Source organism: Solanum pennellii, chromosome 1 (assembly GCF_001406875.1).
Source record: "Solanum pennellii chromosome 1, SPENNV200".
Classification (NCBI taxonomy): Eukaryota; Viridiplantae; Streptophyta; class Magnoliopsida; order Solanales; family Solanaceae; genus Solanum; species Solanum pennellii.
Window position 1 is genome coordinate 94,447,277 of NC_028637.1, and position 17,744 is coordinate 94,465,020.

The 17,744-nt window shown below is 31.1% G+C and overlaps 1 protein-coding gene across 3 annotated transcripts; it reads right to left on the bottom strand.

Moving 5' to 3' along the window:
• Nucleotides 1-9,984: 9,984 nt before the first annotated feature.
• LOC107026426 lies at nucleotides 9,985-17,515 on the bottom strand. Of its 3 annotated transcripts, none has more exons than XM_015227505.2 (10): nucleotides 17,366-17,515; nucleotides 17,191-17,250; nucleotides 16,973-17,035; nucleotides 15,717-15,849; nucleotides 14,698-14,995; nucleotides 14,262-14,390; nucleotides 14,130-14,179; nucleotides 13,489-13,586; nucleotides 13,123-13,410; nucleotides 9,985-10,667 (listed from the first exon to the last, which is right to left on the bottom strand). In XM_015227505.2, the coding sequence occupies exons 3-10, from the start codon at nucleotides 17,018-17,020 to the stop codon at nucleotides 10,185-10,187; spliced, it is 1,527 nt and encodes a 508-aa protein (XP_015082991.1). In that variant the 5' UTR covers nucleotides 17,021-17,035; nucleotides 17,191-17,250; nucleotides 17,366-17,515; the 3' UTR covers nucleotides 9,985-10,184. The 3 variants fall into 3 exon arrangements, with proteins under 3 accessions (XP_015082991.1, XP_015083064.1, XP_015082914.1); XM_015227578.2 differs by having other exon boundaries at nucleotides 14,698-14,992; nucleotides 17,348-17,512; XM_015227428.2 differs by having other exon boundaries at nucleotides 17,348-17,512.
• Nucleotides 17,516-17,744: the final 229 nt, after the last annotated feature.

Sequence of the window (17,744 nt, forward strand, 5' to 3'; positions counted from 1 at the left end):
CCCCCGGGCCAAATTAAGGATCAAAACTAGACAACCAACATAACTACAAAATATATATGCACACAATTAATTAGGTAATTTATAAGGTTTAATTTAATTAAACAAACAATAACCTAAAGTCCAATAAAAAAGTGAAATGTATTAACGTGTACGTTTGTTCTTAAAATTGCTTGCTTAAGAATTTACTTGACAATTAATAATATGACTAAAACATTACAATTTTCTGTGAGTCAAAATCACCATGTATGATTAAAAGAAAAGTTTAGAAAAAGGGAAAGCAACTTCATTCATTCACCTTTAATTTGGTTTAACTTTTTATCTTAGAGATATTTAGAGGACAATTTAGATTCCAATGATTGAGTAAAAGTTAGCTATTTTGAAAGCATCATTATAGAATAGTAATTAGTTACTAATTAGGTAGTCATCACCACTTAATTAATTTGTTGTCCTCTCTGCTAAGAAATCCCCTTTAGAAAGCTATATAGTTATAGAGTCTATTATTGTCCTTGTCACCTATTTCCAAAGAAAAAAGTTACACTGAAATCAAGTTATGAAATCTCAGTTGAAAAAAATAATATTAAATCACCGTAGAGGAAAATCAAATCGAAATGATGATTTCACCTATTTAAAACTACGAAAGAATGTCATGACCTATTATTAAAAGTCCAAAATTTACAACAATTGTAACATTATAATCAATAGAATGAATGAAAATAATAGTAAAAGATGATAGTCCTCAAAATCCCATAATTATTAAGATTGCAATTTTGTGGGTATATCTTCGTATACTCAATTTGATTGACTTGTTACAAAGGGTATTATACATTAACTGTCTTTCAATATTTTTGTACTATCTTTTTTAATAGTTCAATCATATAGTATAAGATTATATTTTCTAAACTATGGTTTATTTTTTCAAAATGTCGCATTTCATTAAGACTATACTAATTTTAAGCAAAATAATAATAGAAACTTCTTTTTTCTTCTTCAGTGTTTTACAAAATATATTTATTTAAAATTAGAGAAATTATTATAAAAAATATCCTAGTTGAATTAATAAAATAGAATGAAGGGTATGTTATTGAGGAGAGGAAAATAAGAGTTTTATTTTAGTGACTTGTGACCTCAACATCACTATCTAATATTAATATTTTAGGGTAAAGTCACTATTTTCCTATTTCATAGTCTATTACTCCATAATTTGGACGCATTTCTTTGTGTTATTGGAAGGAGTGGCAAAGGAAGAGACAAATCTAATCTCTTGGACCCAAAAAAATCTTCCTAAGTTTATAAAAATCATTATTCTCTATTTTTTTTTCACATTTTATTTTTATTTGTGTAATTAATTAAGGGCCCATCTAATTAATAATATGAGAAGCATTTAGTGACTATAAAATTGAAAGTAGTCATCATGAAAGAGTTGTAAGCTCATGGGGCCAACCTAGCTAATTTTTTACAAATTAAAATACATAAAGAATCCAATGAGCAATGGAGAAAAAAGTATTGAAAACTTGGAATCTTATGAAGAAAAATGTAGTTGATTCTTCAAAACTCCCTTTTAAAAGGACCCATTTATTGAATGAACATTTCCCAAAAAATTCATATGATTGATGGAACATCATATTTGGGCTGATCAAAATTGAATCGAAACAGATAATTTAAACAAAAAAAGTTATTAATCTATTAGAATTGGGTTATTAATCTAACGATTTTGACTTTTTTTATTATCGAATTATCGGTTCTTAACGTCAGAGATTTTTTCTTAACGGGCTAACGAAAAACCCAATAGTAAATTAAATATTTATATTTATATCATTTTGAATAGAAAGTCCTTGATTTAAAGTTTGATTTCCTACTTTTATTTCTGATTTTGTCAAACACTTGCTTATTCTACAACGTAAACGTATTTGCTTTTGAACAAGATGTAACTTGTGAACTCATGTGCATGGTTTATTTGGTTTGTCACCTTGTTTCAAAGTGCTTATCAATGTTTTTTTTTGGTTTAAAATCTTGATGGTTAAACGAATAACCGAATTGATAACCATCAAAAACTGATAAACCAATAACCGATAAGTCAATATCTGAATGATTTTATAACAGTTTACAAAATGATAATCAATAAGCCAAATCAATAAATTTTAAATCCGAACTGAACCAATCGATATACAACCCTACATCATATTATTTCCCCCCAAGGACTACTCCTTTTTTCTTTATTTAATCTTTTTACCATTTAACTACGAGCTGGAAAAAGAAAATGACTTTTCAAATATCTAAATTTCTATTATAAATTTAAAGACCTCTGGTATTTATTTATTTTTTAGTTTGTTACTTTTTTATCAAATTAATTGAAACAAATTTATATTTATGGGATTATTGTTAATATCTTTCTTGTGGTAGGGTCGATTGAGATGCATCATGATTATGTCTCAAGAAAATCAGCATCTTTTTTCTTTATTATATACGTATTTATTTATATAGAATTCTAAATGCTTGGGTATTAAAAGAGAACAAAATATTCTGGCATTATTTGAGATTTGCTGAGTATTATGTAATTTAAAGTTATTGGAAGTTGTCCAACACAATGTTTTTTAAAAGTAATTGTATTAATTTAATTTTAAGTTGCTATCGATTAATAATGCGTAAGCTTGAATAATAGTGTCTCTTTTTCATTTTCGCACATGCAAATTTTGCTTGAGGTACTATGTAGACAAAAAATATCCAGTCTAACTAAAAATAATTACTCGCATTAGCTATTTACATTTTACATATATTCATGATATATGTATTAGGATATCATCACATTAGTATTATTTATACAGTTAAATTTATATTATGAAATATATTAGATACACACCGATACATATCTTAAGTAAATAAACAAATGTACATTCAGTTATACATATTACGTAGTAAAAGGTATATATATGAATATACATACTATATATGAAATACAAGACTAGACAAACTTTCAAATATACTATTGGGAAGAATCGGTTTCAATGGGAATTGGGATCATCTTCAATTATTGTTATGTATATAAATGATAAGAATAAACATACTCACATAAGTTATTGTAGATATATTTACATATTATGAAAATAGACATAACACAATTTTCATTTTATACTGAAGAATTATTAGTCTTAAATAAATAACTTTTGTGTATATCAAAAATAAATCAAAATCATACCATGTATATCATACTATGTATATACAATGTACTAATATCGCAAATAAAAAGTCAACTAACATTGAATTTTACTTCCTATTATTTTTAAGCAAGTATATGCTTATATAATGTGATTTTAGGAGAAAACAATATTCTCCTCGATATGATTTTAGAGGTAGAATACAAATTTAGCTATAGAATATCAGGACTTTAAGTGCTAAATAAATATTGGGTAAAATATATCTACTCGAATATGCAATATAATTTTCTATCGATAGATCATGCAAAAATTAATAACACAAGTAACTGCTATTATTAATGGAATATCTTTTTTGAATACTATCAGTATAAAAAAAAAAGTAAATTTCACATTAAAACTAACTAAAGCGCGTACTTTACATAATTAGTGAAATTTAGCATTTTTTATAGCTGTAAACCATAGTGTCATTATCTTACCGTTGTCACTCATCAATCAATCTACATATAATAATTAGGAATATCTACTGTAAATTTTTGCCTACTTTTTTGTTTTATTTTTTCTTATTAATTTGACACGCTTTAGTTTAAAGATATGATAATTTTAAATTGCACATTTACTGTTAAAACTTTAACGTTTAAGTCAATCTTTAGAAAGCATTATATGCCAAGGTTGAAAAAAAAAAGGAGAAATAAACAACAATTTATTCTTTATTATATTCCATATAAGATGATTTGTGCTCTTTATCACTTCACGCCCTTTCATATAAAAATTTATTCGCATAAAATATTTATATTGAATCAATAAGTATAAATATATATATTTTTTACATTTGTTTATATATCACTCAATTGTGTATAGTGTTATTTTGATTTTTAATTAATAATGATAAATTGATTAGTTCGATATAAATATTATTCGATGCAAATAAATTTTTACTTCCTCCCTCCGCCTGAGATTGAGATGGGTGTGGCCGTGTGGGTGGTATGTATTTCTATTTTTCTCGTAATTTATTTATTTATTTATATTATATTATATATTATATACTATTAACAAACAATAAAGATAAGATGAATCAAAAGCGTTCAACTACTCACTCCTTTAATTTAATTTAATTTAATTTTGTGGAGAGAAAAAGCAATAGATGCATTTATTTCCTTTTCTCCTTTTTTATTTTTTGGGAACATTAAAAAAAAGTAGAAGAAAGTTGGATTCTTTTTCTTTTCCTCCCACATATATCTCGTGGCATCACAACTTTCTTGACTCTCCAATTTAATTTGACCATTCAACCAATAAAAGAAAAGAAAACCGAAAACGATTTAAATTGTGATTTAATGATCGAACATTCAAAAAAATATCTAAAATATAAAAATTTATATCTCAAAGATAAAAATAAATAAATTAAGTATGTAATCGACATAATTATTCGAGGATTCATGACACATATAGCTGTTTGTCATGAGCCTAGCTATGCATGCACGAGTCACAGCTTCATGTTAATAGCGTTTACCATATGAATATGAGTTATTATGTTATATAAAAAAAATTATTTTTCTCTTTCAGATAATGATATTCGTTTTAGATTTTATGTATATTTCATCTTTAAAAACTTGCCAGTCTAAAAGTGTGTCAATTATGTTTAGCCTTCCGTTAAGGGCGTTAGATATATTACGAGACACTAATTATTATGCAATCCAATCAAGAAGTAACATCAGTGTATCTTAAACTTTGATTAATGTCCATATTCAACGTACATGTACACATCTCATGTTGGAGATTTTGTAATTCTTAATAAAGATTATAATACTCTATTAATTAACAAAATAAATCACTATCAAAGATTATAAACCCATAATGTCTTGTTCCCGCCGACCAATCACATTTGATTGATATAACATTTGATCATGCTTGCTAATAATTAGTAACGAAGACTATAACGCGTTTTTCTTAATATTAATTATTTATTCCTCAAATTAACTATTCTTCAATTAATATAAGGAAAAAATATTCATATTAATTATTAGTATTTCTTAATATACCTGTAAATTTTACAATTGACTAGTAAAAATAAACAAAAGGAAATAAATATGACATAGGATAGATTGTGACCATTTGTTTAGTAGAGTATAAATGAACCCTCCAAATTCCAATTATTTGCTAATTAGTTGAGGTCAATTAATAACCATAATTAGTTTGACAAATGACTAATTAATGAACTCCTCCATTAAGGGAATGGAATGAAAGAGAACAAACGAATCATGGGCTTAAAAATAATGAAAATTAGTTCTAAACGGACGGCTCAATAAAATTAATGACCTAAATTAGAATAACTAATCAGATTTTAAAGAAGTGGTCTTAAAATTAATTAATAAACATTTCATATATTTTTAGTAAATTTGTTTTTGTTTTGTAATAATAATGTCATCTTGTATATGTCTTCGCCACTTAAGTATTGATGGAAAATCTAATAATTTTATGAACCATGACTTTGACAACATCTATTTAAGAAATATTCATTGTAAAAAATAAATATTTTTATAAATTAATTCCTATTATTTAATGATCTCAATTTTGTACTACTAAGTAGATGTTAGAATAGTTTTTACATTTAAAACATTAATTGCATTGTAAGATTAGCTTTGACCAGTTAGAAAATACTACAAGAGACTTCAATTCATTTTTTTTTAAATTAATATCATCATTAAATTGTTTTTTCATCACATCACATGTTAGTCATAAAATTCAAGTATTTGTCTAAAAAAATTTTTGTTTTTTTTTTCTAAATAATTTCTAAATTTTTCCCTATATAATCTCATTCCAAATAATTTTATTTTTTTTTAGAAAAAAATCTGTTATAGCAATAATTTATAAAATGGGGCCTTTGATTTGGAAATTTCTATTCAATTATTTTGGCTATTAACGTACTCTTTGAATAACAAAAAGGTAGATGCTCATAATGGAGCTCTCGTCCTACTTTGTCTAATTAAAGCAAAAATATTGACAAATATTTAGGCATGTTTAATTTTTGTAAATTGCTAGTGTTTCCTTAATTATAACTCAAAAATTCAATTCGAAGATACCTTGCATTGACTTTTGACTTAATTTAATAATGCCTCCGTCCCTAATTATTTGTCCACTTTTTCTTTTATAGTTGTTCCTAATTACTTGTTCATTTTGATAAATCAAGAAAAAACAAATTTTTTTTTACCTATTATACCCACAATTAAATGACTAATTACTTTGAAAAATGTAAAACTTTTCATTCACTTCATAATTAATAGGGGTAAAATGGTAAACTCACTACGTCATTAAATATTTTCTTAATAGGTGCGTCAATCCAAAAGTGGACAAGCAAAAAGGGACAGAGGAAGTACTATTTTGGCCTAAAAGTGAGTGCTTAAAAGTACTTTATAACCTTTTCAAACACCTTTAGAATTAAGCTAGCGTTTGAATATAGATTTTAAAATATTTTTGACAAATATTATTTGCATGAAAATTTGGATAAAATTTCACCATGTGATTGGTCATAGTATTTGAAAAAATATATTTGACTTTTTTAAGAAATTTGATTTATATCCATAAGTTTTAAAAATAAACAAGACTAATCATACGCTTGTATTACATGACTTTGTTACCCTAAGCCGATTGTTCATTTTCATCAACAACCATATCATCATTTTCATATTCACTGAATATTTCATCACTACTTTGATGTTCACGTAATAAATATGTAAAACAACTACTATAGAGAGTATTCTTGAAAAAGATAAAAGTTTGATATAGAATTTGTTATTAAAAGTTCTCAAATAATGAGACTTTGCCCAAGTAAGTGTTTTTCTAGTATAGAGAATTACGGTTATTTGCCAAAAATATTTACCAGATAATGGCAAATTGTACTCACACTATTTGCCAAAGTTTTTCCCAAATTTTACTTGAAAAATCTATGACCAAACGAGTTCTAAAATAACTACTTGAAAGTCAAAAACACCTAAAAATAAGTTAATTCAACCAAGTACTATATAAGGACCATATAGAAATCGATAAATGAGATTTTCCTTTTTAGCCTGAGATATTACATTCTATCTTCTGGAATGAATCTTTTTTGATAAACTTACAAAAATTTCATTAGTTTAAAAACTAATTTCTTAGATATAGATTAGTTTGCAAATCACAAATTCTATCAAATTTTGGTGTGTTCAGATATGTCCATATGCATGTATCCAAGATGCTAGGGTCAAAATTCAATATATTTTGCTCTAAATACATTGCATTCAAGTAGATTCGTATGTATCTGAGATACATAGACAAAATTCATTCACCTCTCTCGCATCTCGCTCGTTACTCTCCTATTATACGCATCCCAGGTACATGTGGATCACACCAAATACGCACATTACGTGTATTTAATGTGTATTTAGTGTGATTCACATGTATTAATTTAGAATACCTAGACAAATCTCATTCGTCTCCTTTTGTTTTCGCCCACCTCTCTCCTTATTTCAATGAATCTGAAAGCAGAAACCTATATCTGAATGTATCTAACTTGCAATTTGATATGAAATTGTTAATTGGTAATATAAAATGTAATCATCTCAAATTATAGGAAAAATTGATAAATATAACAGAAATAGTTGCGTATTTAAATAGTTTTTCTATTTTGTTTGATACCAATTAACAAAAAACCAATAAAAATAAAATAAATGATATAAAGGTATTAATACCAAGTGTACTTGGAGATTGAGAACATTAGAACATGGAGGAATCCAAAGACTTGAGTGAATTGTCTCTTTGTCCTCTTTACTACTAATAATGCCTACAAAAAATGTGGACTATGGTAAGCCACCTTTCAATTTAAGGTATTCCATAATATCATATGGTGTCTCTCCACCTGTTTTTTGATTGGGTAACACACTAAGGGATTGTTACATAATTAGGAAGAAAATATTTTAGACTTAATTATGTCAGAATAAATTATTCATTCAGTAACATTATTTAATAACTTCAACCAAACGTAAAATAAAATAATTCTACATTATATTTTAAAATTATTATACCTCACATCAAACAACTCCTAACATGATTCATTCATTAATCATAATTTATTATATTATTCTTTATAGTGCATCTTTTAATCGGTAAATAATAATTAATGCAATTATTAGCTAAAAATGGAAAAAGATTAATAAATGTGAAGATAAATAATGAATTCTCTAGAACCACCCATCAAATCAAATGACCTAAGTCCGCTCTTATTGTACGTATCTGACGTAAATATTCGACACAGATAAGATAAGTTTTGAATGGAAGGGAAGTAGTGATGATGAAATGCAACACGTGAGAGCTAGAACATATGAATAATGTAAGAGAGGTATTGTAGTGTACTAAAAAAGTTAAAAAGGAGACAAGAAATTGACATAAGTCAGTGGATTTCTTGAACAAAAGTTAGCAAACAGATAAAAAATAAAAAAAAGGACGATTCTTTTTTAATTTGATTTGATTATGATTTTTGAACAAGCACTCATCAATTAATTTATACACATAAATGCATGAAACATGTCAACACAAACTTCAAAACGGCAACTAAATTGTTGCTCTTTAAGTTAAAATTCATTGAATCATTTTTTGTTCTCTACCATGAAAACAACCATTTTTTTGTATTGTTGCCTTTTTCTTTTTTAGGTTACAAGTTAACTTTACGAGGGGTGGTCTTAATTTTTTGGTTTTGCTTAACTTTTTTTTTTTAATATAAAGTCTTTGTTTTGGAAAATTCGATTGATATAGTTTTTGTTGAAAATTTTAAGACAGTGATCAATACGTTTAATTAACTACTAGTTTTGCTTTATAAGCAACAATTGAATTGCAACAACTGGATTGGATATGTTATTTTTCAGTTATAATACATTCTAACTTTGGCCTATAAAGAAGATGTTTAGGATATTTCATGATGATGAACATGTTCAACTACCCACAAGTTCTGCCTAATATACAAAAGTTAAAACTTCTATGTAATGGACAACATAAACCCTTTCTAGCCAATTTTTTCATCAGGTCAATTTCTAAAGTATAATTTACACAAATCACGTTTTGTTAAGAGCTAATTATATGTATTTCTTTTAATCCCACATTACAATCGTTAAAAATCATGGCTTTTGGATATATCATCAAACGTATGTATCATACGGAATTATGTATCAGAGAGGCAGGGGAGGAATAGATCAGAGAGGGAAAACGACATCCGGATACATAGGAGAGGAAATTATCCGAAAGAAAAGGGATAGTATCAGAGAGGAGATATGACATCTGAATACATAAAATAGGAAAGTATTCGAAAGGGAAGGATGTATCGGATGTATCAAAGAGGGAGATCGAAATGCGTCAAAGTGAGAGGGGTGATGTACCTAAGAGAATATTTTTGATAATATTTAAATCGTATCTGAGAGAGGGATCGGGACATATCAGCGAAAGAGGAGTAGTAATGTATCCGAGAGGAGATTTTTGAAAATATTTAAATGATAAAGAATACTATAAGTCATATGATAAAATTAGATGTATATCTAAGTAATTTTTTCTTTCCTAAATAAAAGATATTAGTCGAAGATAAAAAATTCAAAGACCAACCATTTTAAGACACAGTAAGCATTATTTTCTGTTTTGGGGAATATTATTGTAGTTTCACTGTCCTATATTAATCGATCAGAACTATATATTGTCATATAACTCAAATGACCAGAATTATATTTTGTCATAAAACTCAAATTTACATCCCATTCTTCCGGGGCGGTCAGTTTCTCATACACGTGTTGGCAATATTAATTCAAATTTCTGCAATATGATCTATTAAAGAGAAAGCACTTTCTATTAGCAAATTTTCATTTGTAAGATTCAAACTTAAAATCTCTGATGTCGAAATATAACTACCATTAAACCACAAACCTTAGTGAATTTACAACTTCTAAGAACAAATGGACAAGCTAAGAAATAAACAAGAGAACTCAGAGATGAAGCAAATCTGTACGGAGGATGTTTGTATACGCTTCATTCATCTTTGCTTGATAGTTCATGTCTTCTCCTCTGTCCTACCTCTACTAGTAATGTTAGAAGAGCTTCACAAACTTGAGATGCATCAGCCTCTGTCGGGTTATCATTTAATTCAGAATATACCATCCAAGCATGATCCAGTTTCCGTTTTGGCCTAACCACCACGGAGCCAGGGACTTCTGCATCACAACAAGTAACAAGCCCATCACTCTTCTCACCATACCTGATCTGAAGAAGCTGGGCACATGCAGCCATCACAGCACCGAGAGGCATCACCACTGGGAATGTAGTTGCAGGTTGGGCAGCAGAAAATGTGGGCAGTTCTGCATGTGCCACACGAGATAATGTGGCTAAAACTGCTGGAGAAATGCTGGCTTCTGTTCGGAAGGAAATAACAGGAAGCTCCTTTGGCAAATGGTATTTGCTCAAGAACTCCTTCCTCCTCTCATAAGTCAAATCTTCCAAAGCTAGCAAGTCCCCCTTCAAAACAGCAGCAGATATTAGAATACCGAACACAAAATGCTACCACTCAGCAAGAAAACAGTTCCTCATATATCTGACAACTGGAGCTTGGAATATCTGGATTTTTTTTTTTCGTTTTGCTTTCTTTGAGCACCAGAAAATCAATCATCATGCTAAGAACATAAACCCGTTAGGGATAGTTGCTATGACACCCTGCCACACATGTAACTTGATCCTAGGGTTTACGCATGGATATGAAAACTTTTGTCTCTTTTCTAGGAAGGATTCGCGAGGCTAACGATGAGGCTTGTAAGTTCTGTGAGACAACTGAAAATGTAGCAGATATAGCAAGTAATCTCAACAAGATAAGGAATGAGCTTAGAGTAAGTTAGCGTCTCGATGGGCTGAACAATAAAACTAATGAATGAACCATTGTAAATCCTTTGAAAAAACTAACACAAGATGATGAACAGGTGACATATTATCTTAACACTTATCAAACAGTGTTTCTCCATTGAAAAGGAGAAGAAGAAAGTCCAGAATGACAACATCTTACATATACAATGTTATGTTATGTTATATACAACGGATACACATTACATACACTGCTTACGTGGATGCAAGTAAATATATAACCATAATAAGTAACAAAGAAAAAACTTAATGTTACTCCAACTATATCTTACTTTTCTTGTCCTGCATCTTTTGTTAAATGTCATATAATATAGCTTTGAAGATAACTGTAAGTTGCAGGTTCACATCACTTACAGGTCTACAGCTTAAGCCATGACCTTAATCATGAATAACATTATTTGGAACTTTCATAAGAGATGATCTGACTCATCTAATTTTTCTCCAAAACAAGGATGAGCAGATGTTTCTCAATTTTTTTCAGCCACTTCATCAGTCAGTCAATGTAGCTTGTTGGACCACACAATCTGCTATCCATGCATTATAGGAGAAGGTTGCTAGGGATGGCAATGGGGCGGTGCGGGGAGGGATAAGCTTAACCCGCAAAATTTTTAGCCAACCCCGCATAACAACTTTTTTCATTTTCAACCCGCCCCACCCCATCCCGCAGACACCTGCGCCGCTTAAATCTTTCAATATTTTCTTTTCTGGTTAAGTTTGATGCGAAAAATAATTTCATGAAAATAAATTTATTTCTTCGTTAAATTATATTAATTTAATAGATAATGAATTACAAAATTATTTTTTAGAGGTCAACTGAGAATCATGTAAGAAATTGTATTGTTTTTTATTGAACCATTTTTGTTTTCTATCTTGAATATTTTTGTAGCTTTAAAGAAATTATCGTAATAAATAATAATGCTCTATCACTTTTATAACAGGTAAAGAGTTAAAATTAAGTTTGAACCCGCATAAAATCACATATACCCGCAACCGTCCAGCCCCCACATTAGTTCTCGAAAAAAATTCACTTCAACCCGCTCCGCATCCCTCCCACCCCGCACAAGTCACAACCTTATATCCGCCCCGCCCTGCATAGCCTTAAACCCACCCAGCCCCGGATCTGCCCCATTGCCATTTCAAGTGATCATTCCAAAAACTGAAAACAAGTGTTTTTTTTCTGTTTATAATTCCTTAAAACAAGTTTTTTCAAGCTTAGCCGCCAAAAAAATTACAACTAGCTTCTTATAGTTTTTGAGTCAATGCTGGGAGCTTAATATACTGTCAAGAAATCACTATTCATGGTTGTTATATAACCATATTCAAGCACTAACGATCTATAACTAGGCCATATATGTGGTAACAGCATTCCGTTAGGAGCCAGTCATATGCATCTAGCTCCCAGCTGCTACTATACAGCATAGGGACAAGTGTACACACATAAGAAAAGACCATACAGTTCTTTCTGATGCACATTACACACTCGAGAAAAAGCCTTCAAAATGGATGTCAGGTGCTTATCTGGCCTACAGAATCTCCTCCTCCAAAGACCGAAATAAATAATTCTCTCCTAATAACAGGAAGACTAAAGGCAGACCACTAAATTATCTTGGACGAGTTTTCAATATTCTGCAAGTGTCATGGTGCCTTTCCAGATTTCATATTTTGACGACCTAACTTCAGAAGAGATCTACGCTAAATTATTGCATGCAGACAAATACCTCAAGTTTGAGCTTTCCTTGAACATCAATCCATACTTCCATTGTTGTCTTGGCTGCCATTCCTATTACTTTCTTAAGTTTCCAAGACAATCTTTACCTTTACTGTTTCCCCAAAAAAAATAATTCAAACGATCTTTGAAATAAAACAAACACACATCACAGGAATCTTGCATATTACTCTTCTTTGTACGCGTTGACCCACAGCATGAAAGAGTGAATTACTCTACAACTACTGATGATTTTAAGCATGACAGAAACTTCATCTGATCGTACTATATTTGGACAGAAAACAAGACAATCCAACACATCAATAACAGAGAAGCGACAACTAGAGGATATACCTTGATTACTTTACAGATGAGGGTCTCCATAAGCTTGCGAATGTTTACATAATCACCAAGCTGTCCTTCTCGTAAAATGTCTGAAGCAATTGGACTTCCACCATATGGACTCTGTGCTAAAACCAGCCCTCCAACCTTATCTTTCAGATCAGTCCAATACATGGACAGAGCAGCTGCTGCATCTACTCCCCCTTTACTGTGTCCAAGAAGCAAGACACGTTTCCTGGAACCCCAATAAATTTCTTCAATGTAATCTCTAATTTCTCTCGCATTCTTCTCCACACAGGCCTGCTTATTTTATGTTAGGTAGTCTAAGAGAAAGCAGTCAGCTGCCCACATGGTTTACAAACAAGAAGATACCTATACCTCACTATGAATTTTGGCTATATGACAAGTGAGCCCCATTTTTGAAAAGCTTGTTTTTGTATTGACAAAGTAAAGCGGTCCATGATTGCTGAAGAGACCTGCATAGACCAGTAAATATCAGGATATCTGCTACTAAAGATGATTAGGTTGCTCATATTTAAAAGACACCTTGAACAGTAAGATCAATTTTCCAGCATCCCCTAATAAATAATAACTACTGCCTCCATCCCAATATTTTGCCACACTTTCCTTTTTCGTCCGTCCCAAAAAGAATGTCATCTTTCTATAATTAGAAACAATTTAACTTCATAATTCCCCTTCCATCCTCAATAAAATGATTGATTTTAAAAATTTTCCCATCTTTCTTAAACCTCGTGTCAAGTCAAACTGTGTCATATAAATTGGACCGAAGGAGCTAATAATTAGAAGTAACTGAATAAAGAGCATGACCCTAAATATGGTCAAAGACAAGTGCAGGCAAATCTGGGGAACATAATCCACATAGCTGTACTGACACAAGCGACTGTTGGCACAGTACAACTGATAAGCTTTCCATAAATTCTCTTAGGCATATCTAATTTCAAATTTTAACCATTTTGGTTCGTTTACAATCACTGTTGATGGGAAAAGGGTGTTTTTACCTGGAACTAACAAGTAAACCATTGAATTTGGTAATCCATGTAGTCCATGCCTGACAAAAAGAGATCAGAACAGGTCAAATTGTGTCAGCGTTGGCAGTTGCAGTCAATTTACACATCAAGTGGTGTTTTTACCTAATATCATCAATGATTTCCACAAATCTATCAGTTTGATCATCAACCGGAGGCATATGTGAAGCACGTTGTAGCCATCCAATATCATCCGCTGACCCACGAACTGTCCTTCTCACCCTCTCTATAAGACTAAAAAAAAGCAAAAATCATGAGAAGCACTTCAATAAGCGCACGAGTTATACGAATGGATAGAACCAGCAATACAAATTGTTCCTTAAAAGCAGTAAAATAAAAGATAGGGAAGTCCTTAGACTGCAATAAAGGAATATGATAGTCTCCAAGATTCTCTAAGTTGACTTTTTTTAAAAAAAAAAAAAAAAAACAGCTTCTATGTAGTTTCAGTTATCGATGGGACGATGACTATCCATACATATGTATAACAAGAATATGACGGGCAATTTAACATGCCAACTTGTATCTATTCAGATAATCGTACCCTTGGAAAATGGAAATGCCATTTGGACTGGTATTCCTTAATAAAACCTGTGCACTGGAACCCTCAGATAGGTCCTCCGAGTTTTTGGCTGCATTACCACTTTGGGATGATTTTATAGATAAGGTCCTGCTTAATCCTTCATGGAGAAGTGGAGCAGCAAGAGATGATTGAGATGTTTTACCAACAGCTAAATCACTTCCACTTGACGAAGCAGTATTTAAGGGAGGAGATCCTCGACTTTCGGCAGAACCAAATGTAACCATCTCCTGGCCTCCTAAGCCTCTGGAGGCAGGTTCTGCTACAGTTGAAAGCAGGAAAAAACATCATGCAAGCACTAAATTGATGACCCGTAACCACAGCTCATCAAATTCTAGAAGAACCAGAAAGGAATTTGCTCACACCAGAGATGCAACAACATACCCAGTGTAGTCACACCAGAGCTCAGGAGTTAATATCATGTCATCTATACTTATGACCATGCTGTATCTTATGTGGAAGGGGAAAAGGAAAAACGGAAAGAAAAGGTTAAAATCTCAATTCCTAATATCTAGTGCCTCAACCTAAAAATCTAGTGATGCCAAGATACACTGTTGCAACTCAAAACTGATATGATCCAAGTATGCAAACAAAAGAATAGGACACTCATTTTTCGCTCACTTAAAGGATAAACACTAACTTCCAATCATGTCACTCCACAAAACAAGGTATATCTTAAGTAGGAAAAATTCAACAGTTTAACATGGCCCATTAGCTTACGCCACAAAATTCAGCATGGGAAGTCTAACCTGGAAGATATTACTTGGATACAATTGGCAACAAATTCAAAAAAGGAACTTTTCTCTTAAAATTCTAAGACAATAAAATAGAAAACTTTTAAAGGTAGAAATTCTAAAACACATGCAGTATGCAAAACCTTAATGGATCAAAAACCTCAACCAATCATCATTAAATGAACTCAGGAATAAATTTACTACGGGTAAACAAAGGGAATACATGATGAAAAGGTTCATGAAGCTCACCAGAAAAATCCATGAAACAGCGAGTAAATAAAGATGTCGTCTCAGAAAGATAGGAAGCAGCATCATTGAGAGCCGGCACAGAGGTAAGTAGCTGAGGGATAACCCTATTGTTTTGTAAGGAACTGTCATTTGCCTGGGCAAATAAAGGGGACCGCATGAATTTCAAATAATAAAAGGACAAGAAAAACTTTCAGAAAGTTAGGGACCAAATGCTTCATAGAAGTACATAGAGCTTATCAAAAAACATGTACACTTGAAAAAGAAGATAAAAGCCAAGTAATATCTAATAGAAGTTGATAACTTTAAGCGTTAGTTCTTGGACAAATTCCTTATATCCAACCATAGTTCAAGTCTGCATAAATGGTAGTGACCTTGCCATGTAAGCGAGAGGAAAAGCAAAAATTTCATATGTAGGTAGGGATGATAATGGGCCAAACTTCTGCAGTTATGCTTATCTAGTCTGCCTGAACATATGGGGCTTGGTGTGGTAGAATTGTGGATTTAGCAATAAAGAGGAGATGTGGGCACTGTTAGTATTCTTAACCACTCAGTCCTCCAACACAGTTTTTCCATTCCTTTGCAAATCTTGTTTGACCTAATTTCACATAAACAGAGGGGGTTGGGTATACAGGATCCGCCTTCGGTTACATTTCCTAGCATGGCTTAAGTCATCAGTCAAAGCTTGAAAAGTCACCTAAAATCAGAAATATTTTTTGTCACAGCATGCAAACCTAAGCAGTTAGCTAGTGGATCGAATATATTTACTGGAGGCTGACCCCGAACATGGTGGAAAATGGAGTGTGTGAATGAAACAACAGGATGTCAGTATGTTATGAACCATTAATAAGGTACACAATATATTTTGTGCAAATTTTGTCTCTCGACTTCATTACGAAGATTAATACGATGAATATCTTACACCAGGACTATCGAAAACTTCTATCCCTACCAGGGGCTAATTACAAAACTGTTCTGTATAAGAAAACATCATTACAAATGCATAAGCGAAGTACCATTAATTGATCTAAGAACCCCTGGATCAACTAAAACCATAAAAACCTGCCTTTTCGCACTTAAATTTCAAACATACTACATGAAACACAATATCCCCATAATTAGCTTTACACTACACATACTACTGCATTCAAAATGTAACTCCTTGGAGCATTTACACATTGGTAGTTCTATTTAGAATAAAACTGGCAAAAGAATATTTTTTTTCCCAATAAATTAGTAATCATGGGTTCGCATCTTACCACAAAGGGCTCCCTCGACTCCTGGGTTGTATTGTTACTCCCCTCCATATTATAAACTCACGGCTAACAAAGCAGCCAAATTAAATTGAAGTCATAAACCAAAATTTAAGTAACAAATATGAAAAATCATTAAAAGGAGCCGGATAATTAAACATAAAACTTGCAAAAATAATATCTTTGATAAACAAAATCATAAAATTTGAAATACATCAAAATACCTTCAGAAACTAACTCAATCAGCAGAAGAGATTGAAATGAGCTTTGGCAATTTTACGATTCTGAAAAAACGATTTTTTTTTATTAATATTATTTCCAAAAATAAAATAAAAATTGTAAATAGGAGGCTTCGAGAATGATAGAGAAAGAGTAAATTACTTAATTGCAAAGCAATACCAAAGTTAACAAACACTCCATTGAAGAGAAAAACGGCCGAAATTCTTTGAAACGTTGTCGTATAGAGATTATACGAAGAAAACGAGGGGGTTGACGGTTATGTTTAGCGGAAACGAAGATCGTGCACCGCCCTATTTTTGGGCTGGGCCACATAGGATTTTGATCCAATTAGATTTTCAACGACCAAAAAAAAAAACCTAATTAGACAAACATTATTTCTACCGTATTTGCTAATTCTTTTTATAGTTTGCTCATTAATTCATAATTTGAAACTTCTTATAGTTTGCTCCTTAATTACGAAGGAGAGGTGAGAGAGAAGGAGAGAGACAAGTAAGATTCCTAAATACAGAGCACAAGAGTGGTGAGCGAGAGAGAAGAG

What these genes read in the sequence shown, in the direction of transcription:
- LOC107026426 (XM_015227505.2), bottom strand. Translation starts at nt 17,020, where the DNA reads ATGGAGGGGAGTAACAATACAACCCAGGAGTCGAGGGAGCCCTTTGTG. An exon ending in GAAATCATTGATGATATTAG is followed by an intron (nt 14,180 to 14,261) that starts GTAAAAACACCA and finishes TCTTTTTGTCAG; the next exon opens with GCATGGACTACATGGATTAC. An exon ending in TCATCTGTAAAGTAATCAAG is followed by an intron (nt 10,668 to 13,122) that starts GTATATCCTCTA and finishes GCTGTTTTGAAG; the next exon opens with GGGGACTTGCTAGCTTTGGA.